Source organism: Arvicanthis niloticus, chromosome 18, assembly GCF_011762505.2.
Source record: "Arvicanthis niloticus isolate mArvNil1 chromosome 18, mArvNil1.pat.X, whole genome shotgun sequence".
Classification (NCBI taxonomy): Eukaryota; Metazoa; Chordata; class Mammalia; order Rodentia; family Muridae; genus Arvicanthis; species Arvicanthis niloticus.
The window spans coordinates 11,153,327-11,171,756 of record NC_047675.1 but is presented as its reverse complement, the minus strand read 5'-3'; the positions used below and the strand labels follow the sequence as shown (position 1 = coordinate 11,171,756).

Below are 18,430 nucleotides of genomic sequence, written 5' to 3'. Positions count from 1 at the left end.
TGTAGGACCTCATGTCCAGAATGGGGTCCTGTATTATACTCATTTCACTGTTGAAGCATTGGCATAATGAGGTCAGTTTCCTTGTCCAAGATTATACAGTGTGAAAAAGGTCAAGCTGGGATTCGAACCTGGAAGCTAAAATTCCAACTGGAGACAGAAGCCACTGGCCATCAACTGGATCTTTATAACTCCACTATCTCAGTTAGAATAAGAGAGAAATCCAAAAAATGAGCTAGAAAGATGGAGGAGAACCAGAGCTCTGCTGCCCTGTATGCTTAGAGTCGCAGCCATCCTGTCCAGTGTCTCAGCAGAAGCCCTCAGAGAGCACAGCACTTGGGAGGGCAGTGAACTTTACTCTGTGAGCCCTTTCTAGTTTCACATTGTGCTATCTGAAGGCAAGAAGTGAAACTGAAAACTGAGAAGTTACGCTTACATAAGCACAGGCACACTCTGTAAAAGTTTTCCATGTATTTATGAGTGTCTTGCCTGAGTGTATCACACATTATCATGTGCATGCTTGATGCCTGAAGCCAAGTGTTGGATCTCCTGGAACTGGAGTTATAGAGGGAGGCAAACTTCCACGTGAACTGAACTGAACTGAACCGGGGTCTTACGTGAGATCAAGTGCTATGAATACTGAGCCCTCACAGGCATCTCTACACTGCACCAAAAGCAGATTCCCATTTCTTCAGTGCCATGCTGTAACAGGAAGGGAGCCTCAGGCTCAGGCCATGTCACGGTGTCAGGTGCCAGGCTATACCCCAGGGCTTCACACACCCAGGCCGGTGCTTTGTACTGCTGATTCATGTGCCCTGGCCCCTGAGAACAGTATGATCCCCAAAGAATCTACTATTGAGGTTGCTGCCCATGCTACCTGTGGGTTTCTAGAACTAACTGTGGACATCGTCTTGTAGGCATAAAACTTTCCTAGCCAAAGTTCACAAGGACACCCTGTCCTTGCGAAGTCAATCACACAGCAGGTCATCTCTCCAGAAGTAACTGCATATAGTTCTTGGAGGTCAGTGTCAGCTACATGTGTGGCTGCTGTGGCAGCTGAGCACCTGGTATGTACTAGGGAAACTGGAGGAGCTACTTTAACTTTATTAAACAACAGACATTCCAGAGTTGTCTTTGGTGTTATGGGAAAGCAGCTCTTAGGTAGACTTACATAGGCTGGACCAATACTCTACCATAGCTTAGACACATTTCCAACTCAAGCTGGCCTTGAACTATTTCCTGGCTTAGTTTTCCCAGTGCTGAGTTTACAGGTGTCACATCTGGCTCTGGATTAACTTTCTATTCTGTCACCACTTCTTACACCAGGTTTCACTGTGGATGGAGCAGACTGCAGTATGGCTGCTAGCGAGCTGTGGTCAGAGAGAACAAAACCCTGGGCTCCATGACCAGCACCACCAGAACACAGAAACAAAACCAACACACTGCTTCATAATAAACTTACTCTTCAAAAAAGTTCCTGGACACCCCTATCAAGTTGGAACAGGAAGTGGGTTCTTTTTCCCCAGGGCAGCCAGCTCTGGGCAGGTGCATCCTAGCTCTGGTCTAGCCTGCCCTACCAAGTTGGAAGGGGGAATGCAGGCAGATGGCATTGTAATCCTCAGCCCTGGTGGTTACTAGGTCCCCAGATGTGGCCAGGAGCCTTGCAAGGTAAAAAAGGCACTCAGGGCAGGCTCCTACCCCAACCTTCACCACAGTGATGCTGGGGCTCAGAATGGGAAACCAGTGTGTCCCAGGAAGGGAAACAGAGCTTTCTTTGGAGAATGAGAACAGTAACCATGTTGCCCCTCCCCCCAGCAAAGCCCTCAAACAGAGTCGCAGGACTGCTCCCCTGAGGTTTAGCATCAGTCTTTAATGCTGTCACACTGCATAATGACAAGTCACACACTTTGGTCTTGTGTTGGTAGTGGCAACTTACAATGAGTCGAATGGTCAGAGCACCAGACTAGCTCCAAAGAACAGATCCGTTCACTCCCCAGGTCTGACTCCACCACAGCCCTGGACACACAGCAGCTGACAGGGACTGCTTTCATCTGAGTGCACACCAGCTTGGAATGGAATTATAAAAACATATTTACATACGTTCCACAGTGCTCCTTTCATCAGAAGCAAAGACCCTTTTATCAAAAGGGATTATATCTAGGACTGTGCAAAATTCAAAAGGATTGTATCCTTTTGAGAAAGTTCAGAGTCCATTACACACACACACACACAAAAAAATCACCTGTGCCTCTGAGAAGTGCCAGGTGTGGCCAAGGGCTACCTCTGGACCAGCAAGTACTGTGACTGTAAGACAGCCACCTGATTTCAATAGAGCCAGAGGTCCAGGGGATCTCCTGGCTGTCCAGGCCCCAGAACCTAGGAAGAGGCTGGCCCTATGGTCCTGCAACCAGGTATTGCTTGTGATGCTGGCTTGGCAGTCCTACAGAACTGGTCTCAATTTGAGATGGCCAAGACAAGACAGGATTCTTCTGGGGAAGAGGAACAAGGTATGGGACAAATACAGAAAAAACAAGAACCTCTCACACAGTGGAGACTGACTAGTGCACAGGGTCTGGCAACCAAGATGGCGGGCCACTGTCACAGGACAGCCAGAAAACTAAGGACAACAGAGGGGAAGAGTCCAGTTGCAGGCCTGCCTCACACCCTTGGGCAGGAGCTGGGGTGCAGAGGGTGGGTCCATTCCAGGAGGGCTGCTGTTCCCACCGCCTGCCTATCGCTCGAAAAACCACTGTAGTCTAGTGCGCGACTTTGAAAGATTGTAATATATTCTGTGGAAAACATTCGGCAGAGCAAAAGCCCTCCCTGGGCCCTCCCGCAGTATGCAACCAGTGGAACGGTCTGGAAATCTGCAGCTCTGGAAAGGTCCCTGGCTCAGTCCTTGAGGAATGCAGGCGGCTATATGGGAAGAACCTGCTCCAGGATGGTTCTGGATGAGATGGGAATCCTTTCAGGGAAGATCACTTCAAATTCGATAATAAGGTCTCCACGTTTCTCAGGTGTTTTGGGGAGAGGGAGGCCTTCTCCAGGAACTTTCCGCCGCATGCCAGGCCTGATGACATCTTTGAATACAACAGGAATGGTCCTGCCGTCCAGAGTAGGGACATTCACAGTGCAACCACAGAGTGCCTAGGGAAGCAAAAGGACACTGTCAGGTAGCAGCTGGCTTAGGAAGCATGACTCCTCCAGACCATCCAGAGAAGGTTCAGGTCCTCCAGACCAGGCCCGATGAGAACCCACTCCAAAGCTCTCCATGCTGTTAGCAGGAGAGCATTCCCTCCCCCACCCCACAACAGCCATCTCTCTTCATGACTCCTCTTCCCACCCAGCAACTTACCTCCCGAAGGCTAATTCTGGCTGGATAAATGACATCAGAACCATCTCTCTTGAAGATATTGTGTGGCTTGTCCTTTAAAACAAAGACGATGTCAGCTGGAATGTTGTTAGAGGTCTGGTCCCCTTCCTTGGGAAAGGTGATTTTGGTCCCTTCTTTCCAGCCCCTCTTCACTTCGATGGTCAGGATCTTATCTTCGTTTCGAATGCTCTTTCCATCAGGGTTCAGCCGCTTGTGGGAGATTTTCATCTTCTTGGTACAGCCGCTGTAGATCTCTTCAAGGGAGACCCGAAGGTCGTGGGTGACTGGGGGATCTTGCTTCTTCCGGGTGGGCTCTTGAGTAGGGCGGGAACGGCCAAAGTTCACATTGGTGAAGCCACCCATGCCCATTGGGAAGGCAGAGAATGGGTCATCGATGTCCATGCCTTCTTCCCCATTGCGCTGCCCAAAAAAGGTATCAAAGGGGTTTCTGCCACCGAAGAACTCAGCAAACATGGCATGAGGGTCTCCATGGAATGTGTAGCTGAAAGAGGTACCATTAGCGCCACCACTGCTCCCGCCACTCGGGCCACCACCCTTCAGGCCTGGAAAACAAAACCGCAAGTCAGGGTTACTGCAGGAGAGCCAGAGCCCACGGGTTTCATCCCCAACATTTCAACACACTTATAAAACATAAAACCCTTGAAACAAAGCACTCGGAACCCCAGCACTCTCAAGACAGGCACAGACTGATCTCTACAAGTTCCAGACAAGCCAGAGCTCCAACATGAGGTGCTGGAGAAATGTCTCAGAGCATTTGCTCATCTGGCAGAGGAACCATGTTCAATTTCCAACACCCACATAGCAGCAGATCATGGTCTAACTAGTCCTGGGAAGGTCAATGCCCTCTTCTCTAGAAGCATGTGAATGGTACCCATATATACACGGAGGCAGACACTCAAATAAATGAATAAAGAAAAGCCCCAGCAACAGTGAGGTCCTGTCACAAATAAGCAGTGACATTTTGTTCCTTTTGCTTGTCAATGCTAAGAAGCACAGGATCGAATGTGCTGTGTAGTCCAGAGTAGCCTCAAGGCAATTCTCCTGACTCAGACATGCCAGAGGGGGGATTGTCACAACATCCGGTTCCTTTGGAAACAGGAGCTCACCCTGTAGCTCAGATTTGCAGCAAATTCACAACGTTCCTAATTCAGCCTCCCAAACGGAGGTGTGAGCCCCCACACTCTGCTCAACAAGTTTTACTCTTAGTAAAAAGGCCGCAGAAACTATAGTGGGTGGGATTTTACGTATATATTTTTAAAAGCTTGTTCCAATTAGTCAAGGACGAATCTCGAGTGGCAACAGGAGCAAGAAACACACCACTCCGTTTTACTTCGTTTGACAACAATTAGGCAGGCAGTAAGGGCTCTAGATGTCGGCGCCACCAGGTTTACGTGACCGCCCCATCCTCCCAGCTATGCTGTTAACACCTTACAAAGAAGTTCCTACGCACTGCTACCAGAAAAGGTTCAACTCTGGGTAAGCACTGAGCTGGCGACTAGAAAAGACCATCAACATTCGGGCAATTTTCATTCCCATCTCGACCGCCGCCCTCCGTCTGCAGCATTCCGGCGCTGTGCAGGCGGCCGGCCGGGAGGGGCTGCGGCAGACGTGCTAGAAGCTTCTGTGCGAGCGACGCGCCCAGAGCTCCTCCTCCCGTCTGAAGCCGCCGAGCAGAGGGTGGAGGAGGCGGCGCCGCCGCTAGATCCCCGGCTGCCCGATCCCAGCCGAGGCCTCGGAGAGGCCCCGAGTGCCTCGGTTTCCCCGCCTGTCAAACGGCGGGTCACCTCGGCCGGGCGCAAGCGTACCTTCCTCTCCATAGCGGTCGAAAATCTCGCGCTTGCGCGGGTCACTGAGCACGTCGTAGGCCTCGGCGATCTCCTTGAACTTCTCCTCGGCGCCGGGCTCCTTGTTCTTGTCCGGGTGGTAGCGCAGCGCCTGGCGGCGGTAGGCACGCTTGATCTCGTCGTCGGACGCGCCGCGGGCCAGGCCCAGCGTCTGGTAGTAGTCCTTGCCCATGGCCACCGCCGCCCAGCTGTCGCCGCCTCCGGCTCCGCTGCTGCCCCGTCCCGGACTCTATATACCCGTCCGGCGGAAGCTTCCAGATCCCGCCAGCCCTCCAGAACCTTCCGCCCCTCCCGATGCGCCGCGCCACACCGGCCAATCGCTGCGGCCCGCTCCGTGACGCAGCACATCCGGGGTGGGACCCGGCCGCCAACGGCTTTCGGCGCGCGGCCACGCCCCTTCCCTCTCTATCCCGGTCAACGCCTTCCTCGGGCGCGCGCGCCGGCTGCCGAGGTTCCGCCTCCGCGGCGGATCCAGCCAATCGCGGCCCGTTCTGTCCACAGACAGGTGACGACGCGCAGGGGCGGGGCTACAGAGGCCGGCCTCCCCGGATGGCCGCACCCTTTCCCAGGTTATCACCGGGGAGGTTCTGCTGCGTGACTTGAGGCAGCTACCTGTCATGTATCTCCAAGTCTTCCAGCTTTAACCCAGGGATAAAAATACGCACCCCGCCCTCTTCTGCCCGTAACCCTTTGTCTTCCCCGTACGGCCGTGGCCGTAAAGCGAGGTGAGGCTGGTCTGCCGTGGGATTGCCCCAGTCGAGCTGCTAATCCGGTTTATTTTACTTCCTACTAGTTCCTACTGGAATTAGCTGGTTTCTTGGCGTTCGTGGTACTTGTCACTTCCTTTGCTGTCTGAGTTTACCACCAGGGCAGAGATTGGAATCTGCTGCGTGATTTTTTAAAGATCCACTAGGTGCTTACTAAATATTTCCAAATACTTTGACATAGGTGCTTTTTGCTTTGGTTTTGTAAGTCTGGGATGATGGCGGTCAAGGATGCAGCTAAGTGAGGAGAGAGCTTCTGATATTGGAAGGCATAGAGAAGCTGGAGTAATCAGTGGTGGTTCTTGCAGGGAATGGAACTGCCAGGAAGACAGTGGGTGAAAGGCTGACTCTAATCCTAGCACTTTCTGGCTGTATGACCTTGGGCTGGTAAAGTAGCCATTCTGGTCTCAGTATGCTCATCTGTACAATGGGAATGGTCATGGAATATGGTGAAGTTGACATTCAGCATTTGTGAAAGTGCTCTAGACAGACAAGGGACAAAGGCAGTGTTCTTGGAAGGGATGATTAATCATCTTGTTTAGTGGACAACTGTAGACACTCCTTTTCTGGCAGCCCTGCAGCACGAGAGTCTGATAACCCTTGCCTTAGGCACCCCTGAGAAAAATGACCTTAGCCCCCATGAAAATTGAGGTAGTTGAGCACCTCCCCCAGATGGATTTGGGGCTAGGGAACTCACTAGCTCATCAGAGAGGGTATCCAGAGCCTGGCACAGTGGCACATGCCTGTAACCCCAGTGTCACCATGCTGCTGTAGGAGGGACTCCGGTGTTAGGTCAGCCTGGCTTCTAAATAGGTGACTAGGAATCGAAAGTACAGAATGAACAGAAGGGCTGTCCGGAGGGACAGAAAGCACGGGCGTGGAGTTCTTCACCTTTACAGTGTGGCTCTAATGGAGGCGTGCAGGTGTGCCTCTGGATGGGCCTATCTCTATCTGGGTTTCACTGAGGCTTCTTGCCATCTGGGGGGATAGTGCCTTGTCCACCACATTGTGCAAAGGAAATCTTTCTGTTTGGGGACCTCACAGCTGGGAACTCCAGCTCTCTAAGCAAGGCTGAGGCTTATTTGCAATGCTGTATTTTTATGATTACTATTGTTATTATTATTTTAGGCACATTCCCATCCTCTAACCCACAGTGCTCTTGGATTCGTTATGTAGCCAACACTAGTCTTGAACTCCAGATTCTCCTGCATCAGTCTCCTTATTGTTGAGATGTAAAGCACCTGCCACCATGCTTATCAGAAAGTATCGGTTGTTCAAAAACAAACGTGTAACGGTGCGTGCCTTTAATCCCAGCACTCTGTAGACAGAGGCATGTGGATCTATGAGTTCAAGGCTAGCCTGATCTACAGAATTCCAGGGCATCCTGGGCTACACAGAGAAGCCCTGTCTTTTTTGTTTGTTTGTTTGTTTGTTTTTTTTTTTGTTTTTGTTTTTTTGAGACAGGGTTTCTCTGTGTAGTCCTGGCTGGCCTCGAACTCAGAAATCCGCCTGCCTCTGCCTTCCAAGTGCTGGGATTAAAGGCTTGCGCCACCACCGCCTGGCAAAACCTTGTCTTTAAACAAACAAACAAACAAACAAACAACAAAAACCAAGCAAGTGCTTCTCAGTGGCACAGGGTGTGGGTCACATGGGCGAGGATCCTGCATTCCATATCTGACAGCAAACAACAGACACAAAAACCAAGACACCAAAATGAAGCCAAAGGCTCTCTTTATGATCCCCTCCCCTCCCCTCCCCTCCCCTCCCCTCCCTCCCCTCCCCTCCCCTCCCTCCCCTCCCTCCCCTCCCCTCCCCTCAGGCCTATGGGGAACCTCACGGATGCTGGGCTTTGAGCCTGGAGAAACTGTTTTTGTTGTTGTTGGTTTTTTTTGTTTGTTTGTTTTTGTTTTTTTACTTTATTTATTTTATATATGTGAGTACACTGTAGCTGTTTTCAGACACAACAGAAGAGGGCATCGGATCCCATTACAGATGGTTGTGAGCCACCATGTGGTTGTTGGGAATTGAACTCAGGACCTCAGGAAGAAGAGTCAGTGCTCTTAACCACTGAGCCATCTCTCCAGCTCCTGGAGAAACTGTTACACTTAGCAGTTATGCGAGGGCTTGGCTAGGCTCAGTTACAGGGGAAGTTATTTTGTATATGAGGCTAGGTTAACATCTTCCACCGGTAGGTTTTAAGTACAGGAGGTGCCCTCAAAGATGTGCGAGGGCTGGGTTCAATTGATCGAAAAGCCCAAAGCAAATGCTTAGCCTTGAAAGCAAGTGTTAGCCAGGCCTGTTGCTCACACCTGAAGTCCCAGCACTTGGGAATCTGAAGCAAGAGAGTTGTTGGGAGCTTGAGTCCTACCTGGGCTGCACATTCAAGGCTAACCTATGTAGAATTTGAGACTCTCTCAAAATGTAGAAGTAGGGCCTAAGAGAGATCTCTGTATGGAAAGCAACCAAGTTTGATTACCAGAATCTACAAAAACAGAAAAACAAAGCCAGGTATTGGTGGCAGGCACCTGGAATCCCAGCGCCGGGCAAGATGACCACACAGCCAGCTGTTGAGAGATGGTTTTGTGCACTGTGCATTCAGATGCTGATTTATCTGCCCAGACTACGGGTTGCAGTCCCTACAAAGGCTTGGTCAAGCATCTCTGGTCTCAAAGTTATGTAAAAATTGTTTTCTATCACCTCTGCTTGGTTAATAAGAACTGAGGAGCCAGTTACCTGGGCAGAAGAGAGTAGGGTAGGACTTCTGATCCCAGTCGGGGGTCCCAGAGAGAGCAGTGGGAGAGGATGTAGAGAGATCATCTGTAGGGACCAGGAGAGGTCACCATGAGAACACACTTGGAGCAGAGCTAGCCAGGGCAAGACTCAGACTGAAGGTAAAGGACCCTGTAGCTGGGAAATAGGCAGCCTTAGAAGGTTAGAATAGCTCAGAACCTGCCCGGCTTAGTGCTTGCAACTTGTTAATAAAAATACCAGGTCTCTGTGTCGTTTACCCAGGAGCTAAACAGTTACTTGGGAGCAGAGGGGGTAAAGAATCCCACCCCCAATACAATTACATCCGGCCTAATCTAATCAGTGTCTCAGAAACCAAGCTGGAGCCAGGTATGGTGGCACAAGCCTTTAGTCCCAGCCCACGGGGGTTGGGGTAAAGTAGCAGATGGATCTCTGAGTTCAAGTCCTGCCTGGTCCACAGTTCAGCTGCCTCAGGTAAGCCAGAGTCACATGGTCCATGTGCATTCTTTTTATTTCCTGGATTGGTACCCAGGGCCTGGCACCTGCTGGGCTAGTTCTATCGCTGAGCCACACCCCCAGGCCCTCATTAACTTATCTTGTCACAACACAATTGCCGTTGGACACTCCCATTTACAGTTAAGGCTCCCAGAAGTTGGACACGCCTATTTTTCCCAGGCCACACAGAAATAAAGCAAAGAGAGTTTGTGTACTGAGCCCTTACTGAGAGTGCTCAGCTGGTATGTGATGTGACCCAAATGTTGGTAAAGCCTTAAAGAATTTCGCTATTGCTGGGCGTGGTGGCGCACGCCTTTAATCCCAGCACTTGGAGGCAGAGGCAGGCGGATTTCTGAGTTCCAGGACAGCCTGGTCTACAGCGTGAGTTCCAGGACAGTCAGGGCTATACAGAGAAACCCTGTCTCGAATCCCTCCCCCCCAAAATCGATATTGCCCTCTTGTCTCCTATCTGTCCATCAAAGACCATCAAAAAACATGGAAGCCCTTTGGCCACCACTGCCATTCCCAGGGAAAGCCTCTGTGCAATAAAACTTATGTTCAAATCGGGCATGGTGGCATGTGGCTTTGATTTCAGAGCTAAAGAGGCCGAAGCAGGAGGATCTCTAACTTCAGGGTGAGCTGGGATTCACAATCATAACAAACATTGTGTCAAAAAAAAAAAAAAAAAAAAAAAGAAAACAAAAAACAAAGCATACCCTATTTTGGAGGGCTAGCAGGAAAGCTCACCATGTAAGGACTCTTACCACCAAACCTGAGGACCTGGGTTCGATCCTTGGGACCCACCCAGCAGAAGCAGGGAACTGACTCCCTGAAGTTTGTCTCTTAGCCACACGGCATGTGCACCCCCTCCCACAAACACACAAAACTTAAAACAGTTTTAAGAAGTTAAATAAACATGCTTATGTAACACTGGATTTTATTTTTACCGAGGCTTTATGAATAATTACCAACAGCTACTGAAACTTGAGTGTCCTTCAGTGGTTGAGTACAAGTTGTGATCCATCCACACAATGGATTATTTTTAAGCTGTAAAAAAAAAAAAGCCATGAATACAGGATACAAAGCCAGTGTACTTCAAAATGCATTATGTCAGTGAGAGAAGGCAGGCTCAAAAGGCTGTGTGGTTCTATTTTCTATGACCTTCTAGAAAACACGAAAGTATGCAAGCACATCAGCAGCTGCTCGGGACTGGGAAACTGCCATAGATGGGGCATGGGGGACTCTGTGAGGATGAGACTGCCACAGATGGGGCACGGGGGACTCTGTGAGGATGAGAGAAATGTTCTCATTCGTAATGATTTTAATTTTTTTCTGTTTCTTTTGGTTTTGTTTTTCTAGACAGTTTTTGTTTCTCTGTGTAGCCTGGCTGTCCTGAACTCCCTCTGTAGACCAGGCTGGCCTCAAACTCAGATATCCACCTGTCTCGACCTCCTGAATGCAGGGATTAAAGGCCCACACTACAACTGCCCGGCTTGTGTGTGCTTTTCTTTCCCTTTTTTCTTGCTACGATGTGTCTGCAAAGCTCAGATTGGCCTTGAATTTATGATTTTCCTGTTTCAGTTTCATGGCTACTTGGAATTACAGGTCTGTGGGATGGGTGGGGCTGGAGAATTTCTTAGAGATCTTGACACAGCAGAAAGTGGCTAAGCAGCCCTAGCCTGTCTAAGCCTGGCTCACATCTTCCCTCAGACGGCTCTGAGTGGACCGTTTCGTGCTCTGAAACAATGCAAGGCATCCAAGGAAGATCACTGCCTACCTTACCTGTGTGGGAAATGCCCACGGCTCTGTGAGATCTGTCCTGTGGAAGTCAGATCCTAGCCATCCAAATGACTGGCAGTTCTCCCAGGACTCAGGATAGAGGGCTCAGTGAGCCGTCATTGAGGCCTGCCTCTTAGAATCAAACATTCAAGTCATAATGGGTGCACCCTGCCATCATCGATGAATCATCCACTGTGTTAGGTGTGTGAGGACACAGTTGGAAGGTGTCTCTACAGACAGGCCCCAACAAGGCACAGTGAGAGGTTTGAACAAAGCAACCAGTCTCCATTCAGGGCTGGATCTATTGTCTATGAATGACCTGGTTACTGGAAGCCAGGTGAGGCAGAGAAGGGACTCCCAACACCCATCTAAGGCAGGAAGCCAGGCATAGGACTTCACCCCTGCTACGCAAGCAACTTAAGAGGCTGAGGCTGGAGGACCACAAGTTCAAGGATTACCTGGACTTCACTTGGAGATTCTTCCTCAAAAAGCCCAAACTAGGGCCTGGAGAGGTGGCTCAGTGTTAAAAGCACACACTGTTCTCGGGATTCAATTCAGTTCTCAGTGTTCCTTGATGGCTCATAAATACTGACACATCTTGGTCCTGCCCTGCTCCCTGTCATCAGGAACTACCTTTAAGGACTTCTTAACCTGCAGGATCTATCAACAGAAACAGGAAAGGTTGAGAGAACAGTCTAGTTTCTGTTTGCGCCCTCTACCGAGCTAGTCACCTCTGCCTCAAGCTTGTGGGTACAGAAGATCAATCCCAAAGCTTTCCTGCGGGTGCTCCACAACCGATTCTCCCTCCTCCCATGCTGTGTGTGTGTGTGTGTGTGTGTGTGTGTGTGTGTGTTTTGGGAGCAGACTCCTAGCAGAAAGCAGCTATCATCTTTGCAGCCATTTCAGGTCATATACCCTGACAAGAGACTTGTTTTCAACAGCCTACAACAGCTGAGCACACTCTGATAAACATTTTGTCTTTCCCACATATCTTGTTTTGTTGTTCAGTGCCCCCAGCTGCAAGGTGAACATGGTAAAGTGTCTTCAGTTGTGTTCCCCTGCTTGTCCACGGCTGCAAGGCATGTGGTAAAGTGTATATGTAGACCCACGATTTCCTTTTAGTAAAGGAGACTTGATCATACACCCTGTCTTATCTCCATTATTCGCATCTCTTGCCCCTCCGTCTCCACTCTCTCTCTTGCTAGACCCTGTTGACTGACCCGATTGGACCAGGACAACTTGGCCCCCAAACGTGGGGCAGCACGGACCAGAGCACTTAGCCTCCAAGCGTGGGGCAGCATGGTCAGGTATATCTTGGCGTCCCAACATGGGGAACGGTCCAGATCATGTGTGTGTGGTGTGTGTGTGTGTGGTGTGTGTGTGTATGGTGTGTGGTGTCTGTGTGTGTGTGGTGTGTGTGTGTGTATGGTGTGTGGTGTCTGTGTGTGTGTGTGTGGTGTGTGTGTATGGTGTGTGGTGTCTGTGTGTGTGTGGTGTGTGTGTGTATGGTGTGTGGTGTCTGTGTGTATGTGTGTGGTCAGAAGTCAGCCTCTGTTGTTTTTCAGGAGCTGTCCACCTCTTTTTTTTTCTTTTTTAAGTCATTGAAGGATAGGGGTTGGAGACAGGGCTCAACTGCTAAGAGCACTTGTTCTTGCAGAGGACCCAGACTTGATTCCCAGCACCCATATGGCAGCTCACAGTCACTAATAACCACAGATTCAGGGGATCCAACAGGCTCCTATGTGGTGCACATACATGTATACAGCTAAACCACTTATAGACATAAAGTAAAACCTAAAAACAATTTAAAGTATTACCTCATTTCCGTCTAACTTCTCTCCCTTTCCAGGACCTTGCACATCCCTGTATCACTTCTTCTCAAATTCATGGCCTCTTTTCCTTTAATTACTATTATGAACAGTTGAGTCCTTTATTTGGGGGGAGGTTGGGGTATAAGGCAGGGCTTCTCTGTGTAGCTCTGCTGTCCACTGTCCTCTGTTGCTTCGTAGACTAGGCTAGTCTTGAACTCAGAGATCTGCCTGTCTCTGCTTCCAGAGTGCTGGGATTCAAGGCAGTTCCACCATAGTCCAGTCATTTTTAAAAACAGACTTAATTTACTTTATTTTTTATGTATAAAACCCCTTATGTGGTAGCCACATCTGGAGCCTGGGTCCTCTGAGCAGGCTAGTGTGAATTTTCACAAGATAGTGAATTCCTGGTGAGGAGACTGGGTAAACACAGTCTCTTTCCAGAAGTTGGGGTCAGGTAGCCGCAGGTCTTGGAGATGGTATCAAAGGTGGCCTTGGCCAAGTTGCCCAGAGTGGCAGTGCAGCCCCTGGCTGATGTGCAGCTGTCATCAATACTGGCCATCATCGGTAGCTTCTTGGGCACAGGAGCAGAGACAGTGAGTGCCATTGCCTCTGGGGTCAGGGATGAGATTCACCAGCACAGAGCCATGTGGCCTGTCACCTTGCAGGGAACAGTGTGGAGTTTGCCAATCTTGTTCCTCCAGTAGTCTGTCTGCACAGGGAAGATGGGAAGCTTGGCCCAGATGATGGCCCCTCAGATGGCAGTGGCTACCGGCTTGGAGCATTCAACACCAAGGCCAACATGACCATTATAGTCCCCAATAGTGACAAAAGCCTTGAGCCCGGTCTGCTGTCCAGCCCGAGTCTGCTTCTGCATCAGTAGCATCATTAGGACATCTTTCTTTAGGGATGCCCCAGGAAAAAGGCAATAATCTTGGATTCCTTAATGGGCAGGGAGAACAGGTTGATCTCCAGGGAATCGATCATGTCCAGGTGGCCCAGCTTGGTGACAAGGATCTACTTCTTGTCTTCGGCTTTCTCTCCATGAGCCCAGTGGCTTTGACCACAGTCGTGTCCTCAACCACTACCTTGGCCCCTAAAACAGCTGCTGAGTCCTCAGTGAAGGTCCAGCCTCCTAATCCTGGGTCCTCCTGTTGCCATGGTGTTTTCCAAAGAAAAAACAGCTGAGACAGTTAACTGTTGCTTATATGCATATGAGTTCAGGGCTGACCATTTAGTAGTGGATAATCAGTTAGGGGGCTCATCCCTGGGGAAGACTAATTCTCCCACTCTCTGCAGTTTTTAGTTGCCTGTAGTTCTTTGTCTAAAGGCGGGACCCTGGGAGATTTCCTTCTTCTAGCATGTCTTTTGGTGATCTTATTATTCAGGTCTTATTTAGTCAGCCATATTATTGAGGTATTACAGGTGTAGCTTCCCTGTCATTTTCCAGGACACACAACCACACAGCAGACCTCTCCTATCCCTCTGACTCTTACAACCTTTTCATCGTCTCTTTGTCGATGTGGGATGTGGTGGTTTTAGTATGAATGACCCCCATAGACTCATGTTTGAATGCTTGGCCCATAAGGAGTTGCACTACTAGGAGGTGTGGCCTTATTGGAGTAGGTGTAGCCTTGTTGGAGAAAGTGTGTCACTGTGGGGCAGGATTGGAGGTTCTCATGCTCAAACTACACCCAGTATGGCTCACAGTCTCCTTCTGCTGCCTGTGGGTCAAGATGTAGAACTCTCAGCTCCTCCAGCACCATGTCTGCCTGCATGTGGTCATGTTTCCCACCATGATGATGATGGGCTAAATCTCTGACACTGTAAGCCAGCCCCAATTAAATGTTTTCCTTTATGAGAGTTGCGCTGGTCATTGGTATCACAGCAATAGGAAACCTTCCTAAGATGTGGAGTTTTTGTTTTAGATATATCCACTGGCTCTGTGTACCCCAGGGTCAGTCGCTCTCTGCGTTTTGTACAGTCGTGGCTTTCTGTAATGGCCTCTGTCTCTCACACAGAGAGAATCTGCTTCTTTGATGAGGAGCAGAGCTACAGTTGCCTGTGGGTATAAAGACAAGAATGTAGAACACAGTGAGGAGTTATGCAGGTTTAGTAAAGAGAAAATGGTGGGTTCTCCTTTAAGATCCGTGACCTCACCAGCCACCTGTAGTTGGCTGGGTTTATATACCAGGCATGATTCCCCACTTGCTGAGCAAGCCTGTAATCCAATTAGACAGCTGGTTGTTACTGCTAAGATATAAGCACCACTTGGCACCTCTAGGGATATGCTGGTCACTGTGCTTCATAGACATCACAGCTGGGTAGGATTGTTGATGCCTTTCTTCTGTCGGCAGCTTGCATAGCACCTCCTGGAACTATGAAAGCTGGTCCTCAGGAAAGAGGTTTTTAGGCCAGGTCCAGCTGAAATCTCTAAATCCTGCGTCTGAACCACATGGTGTCTTCAGCATCTTTAACCTCTGGTAACCAAGGGCAACCAGCAATAGTGTATTGTTTTGGGGAGTCTTGAAAAAGGGTTTCTCATGCCTGCACTGTGGCTTCTGCCACATAGTACAGCTGTTGGGGCCTTGAATAGTGCATTAGTTCCCTGACTGGCACAACTTCATTGAGACAATATGCATGTTCATCTGTATTATATAGAATTGTAACTAAGCATAAAACAATGTGATTCACTGTGGCTTTTCAAACATCCTCAGTGTTATTTACTCCTCCTTCCTCCCTCCCATTCTGTATCGACATTCCTTCCATTCTGAAATCAAAGCCACCTCCATCCCCCCATTTCTTCCTTCATATCACTTGGCCCCTGTTACCCCCCTCTCTGACACTCCCCTGTCACGGTTCTTATTAACTTTCCTGGGTTCTGCAGGTCAGGTTATGGACCTAAATCTAAAGATTTGGAGCTAGGAGCCTCAAATTCGAGAAAGCCCATGGCATTTCTCTTTCTGGGTCTGTTATGTCATTGAATAGGATCAAGTTGAGGTTCATATGCCATTCATTTCCCTGCAAAGTTTACTGGCACAAGCCATGTAGGAAAGGCTATGGTGAGCAAATGAGTTTTCTGGAGATGGTCTACCATTTTGCAACAATGGCTTGCTTGGAGAGACATGGACCCAAGATTTCACCTTAGGATTGCTTCTCACTGTGACATAGGCTAATGAATCCTGGGCATCAGCCCACCCTACTGGGCAAACTTTCTGCAGATTAATATGAAGGTGTACTTTCATGTAATAATGCTGTTAGATGAATTGATGATTTCATAATTCTTGACAATGATTTTATAGAACTCCTGAATTGATTCAAGTAATTTTAAGCTCCCAGTAAAATAAAAGGCTGCCAATAGAGTTCTTTGTCACAGCATGTAAATTGCACTAGGAAGAAAAATGGGCTCAGAGCAAATTAATGATCAAGGAAAAACATTCATTCTGGGTCAGGTCCAAGGACGTAACCACAGGTGTGCACTATTTTAAAGCAAGGCCATGTGAAACTGTTGTTTTGAACTCATAATGAGCTTATAGAATGAAACACTGCCTTGAATTTACTATTGGCATCCTTCTGTGACTCTCTTTTGTTTAATATTTTACCTGTGAGGTAATTTTATAAAGAACTTTTGTCTAAGAAGATATAAAAAGGCTGAGAGAAAAATAAATATGTATATGTCTGTGAGGAGCGGGTGTGCTCGCTCGCTACTTCTTGGCAGTTTGCGCACCATGCGTTTTTCCCTAACTGAGCCACAATGCGCAGACTCGCTGCTACGTAGGCTCGGGCTGTTTGAGGTGCACCAATGAGGCATGCCCACGTGGCTGGTGCTGATTGGGACAGGCAGGGGTATAAAAAGGATGGCCGTTAAGGGGCTAGATCAGAAGAGTTTCCAGAAAGAGAGGAGAGTAGGGTCATCCAGAGAGATAGGAGAAGAGCATCCAGAGAGAGGAAAGATCAGAATGGCATCCAGAGAGAGGAGAGGACAGAAGAGCTTCCAGAAAGAGAGGAGAGAAGGGCTTCCATAGAGAGAGGATAGTAAAGGATCCTGAATAAAATTACGTTGAGAAGAACTCCGAGTTGCGTCGTTCCTGTCTGCTGGTCGGATGGAGAAGCGACATATGTCTGTCTGTATGACTTGCTCTTTATCCTGTTTCTCTGTGGAGCCACAGAGTTATTTATTTTGTATACAGTGTTCTGCCTGCATATTTAGTGTAGGCCAGAAGAGGGCACCAGATCTCACTATAGATAGTAATAAACCACCATGTGGTTGCTAGGAATTGAACTCAGGACCTCTAGAAGAGCAGACAATGCTCTTAACCGCCGAGCCATCTCTCCAGCTGTCACAAACAGTTAATGAGCTTCTTGACAGGCCAGTGGGAGACCCTTGAGTTAAAGAATGAGGAGCCCAAGCAATTAAATTTCTTTTTTTAATTCCACTACTGCTAATCAGCAGGAGTCAGTTGCCAGAAGCATCAGCTCTGGCCCCGGGGAGCAAGAAGAGAGGGTTATTGTCCAGAGGCCATCATCCTCTGAGCTGTCCCCCTCCTCAGCACCTGAGTGTCAGGGTGGGACCCTGACATTTCATGATTTCATTTTTCTTTACAGCAGAATAGTATTGCATAGAGCATCTGTGCCACAGTGTCATTAGCCAGTCGTTCATTAGAGAACACGTAGGCTGTTTGTATTTCCTAGCTATTGTGTATGGAGTAGCAACCAATACGGCTGAACAAGTATCTGTGGAGTAAGATTGTAAGTCCTTTGGTCATACGCTAAGGAGCAGTATACCTGGATTATACAGTAGGTTTATTTTTTGGCTTTTTGAGAATTCTTATACTGATTTTCATAGTGGCTACACCAGTTTGCAATCCACCCAGCAGTGAATGAGGGGTCACCTTTCTCCACTCCCCCTCTAGAATTTGTTAATGGTTGTTTTATTGGTTTTATGCTTTCTGACATAGATGAGATGAAACCTCAAAGTTTAATTTCTGCTTCTCTAACTAAAGAATGAAGAATACTTTGAGACTTATGTCAACCAAGACAAAAAATTAAACCTACTGTATAATCCAGCTATACTGCTCCTTGGCGTATGACCAAAGGGCTTATAATTCTACTCCTCAGTTATTTCTTCTACAGAAAACGCATCTGTTCAGATCTACAGCCCATTTTTTTTAACCACTTATTTGTTTTTTGACTCTTTGTCTTTTGAGTTCTTTGTATTTTCTGGATAGTAATCTTGTGTTGGAGGTATAGCTAGCCAGGATTCTCCCTCACTCTATGGGTTCCTCTTCACTTGTTTCCTTAGCTGTACAGAAGCTTTCTAGTTTTATGAGGTCCCTAGTGTCAATTATTGGCCTTGTAGAAAGTAAGTTAGTGTCAGAAAAGAGTAAGATATGGTTCATTATGTTGTCTTTTAGCAGTCTCGGTGTTCAGGTCTCATCCGTGTTTAGGTCTTTGATAAAGTTGGAGTTAATTTCGTGCTAGATAACAGACACGGGTCTAATGTCAGTCTGCATGTGGACATCTGGGTTTCCAAGTGTCATGTGTAGCAAATGCAACCTTTCCCCCAGAGCATGCTTTGGCATCTTTTTCAATTAGATGGCT

General features: G+C 48.4%; 1 protein-coding gene and 1 long non-coding RNA gene across 2 annotated transcripts; both read right to left on the bottom strand.

Annotated features, from left to right (window-relative positions):
- Positions 1-1,847: 1,847 nt before the first annotated feature.
- Positions 1,848-5,634, bottom strand: Dnajb1 (DnaJ heat shock protein family (Hsp40) member B1). Its single transcript, XM_034522714.2, has 3 exons — positions 5,197-5,634; positions 3,353-3,933; positions 1,848-3,144 (listed from the first exon to the last, which is right to left on the bottom strand). Exons 1-3 carry the CDS (start codon positions 5,405-5,407, stop codon positions 2,914-2,916), a joined length of 1,023 nt encoding a protein of 340 aa, XP_034378605.1. The 5' UTR covers positions 5,408-5,634; the 3' UTR covers positions 1,848-2,913.
- A 4,581-nt stretch (positions 5,635-10,215) lies between these two features.
- On the bottom strand, positions 10,216-12,937 carry LOC143434924 (uncharacterized). Its single transcript, XR_013104789.1, has 3 exons — positions 12,839-12,937; positions 11,480-11,681; positions 10,216-10,289 (listed from the first exon to the last, which is right to left on the bottom strand). It is a non-coding gene; the product is annotated as an uncharacterized LOC143434924 (long non-coding RNA).
- Positions 12,938-18,430: the final 5,493 nt, after the last annotated feature.

Coding starts and splice junctions, on each gene's coding strand:
- Dnajb1 (XM_034522714.2), bottom strand. CDS start 5,407: ATGGGCAAGGACTACTACCAGACGCTGGGCCTGGCCCGCGGCGCGTCC. Junction 3,934..5,196: donor CGACCGCTATGGAGAGGAAG/GTACGCTTGCGC, acceptor TTTGTTTTCCAG/GCCTGAAGGGTGGTGGCCCG. Junction 3,145..3,352: donor CCAGAATTAGCCTTCGGGAG/GTAAGTTGCTGG, acceptor TTGCTTCCCTAG/GCACTCTGTGGTTGCACTGT.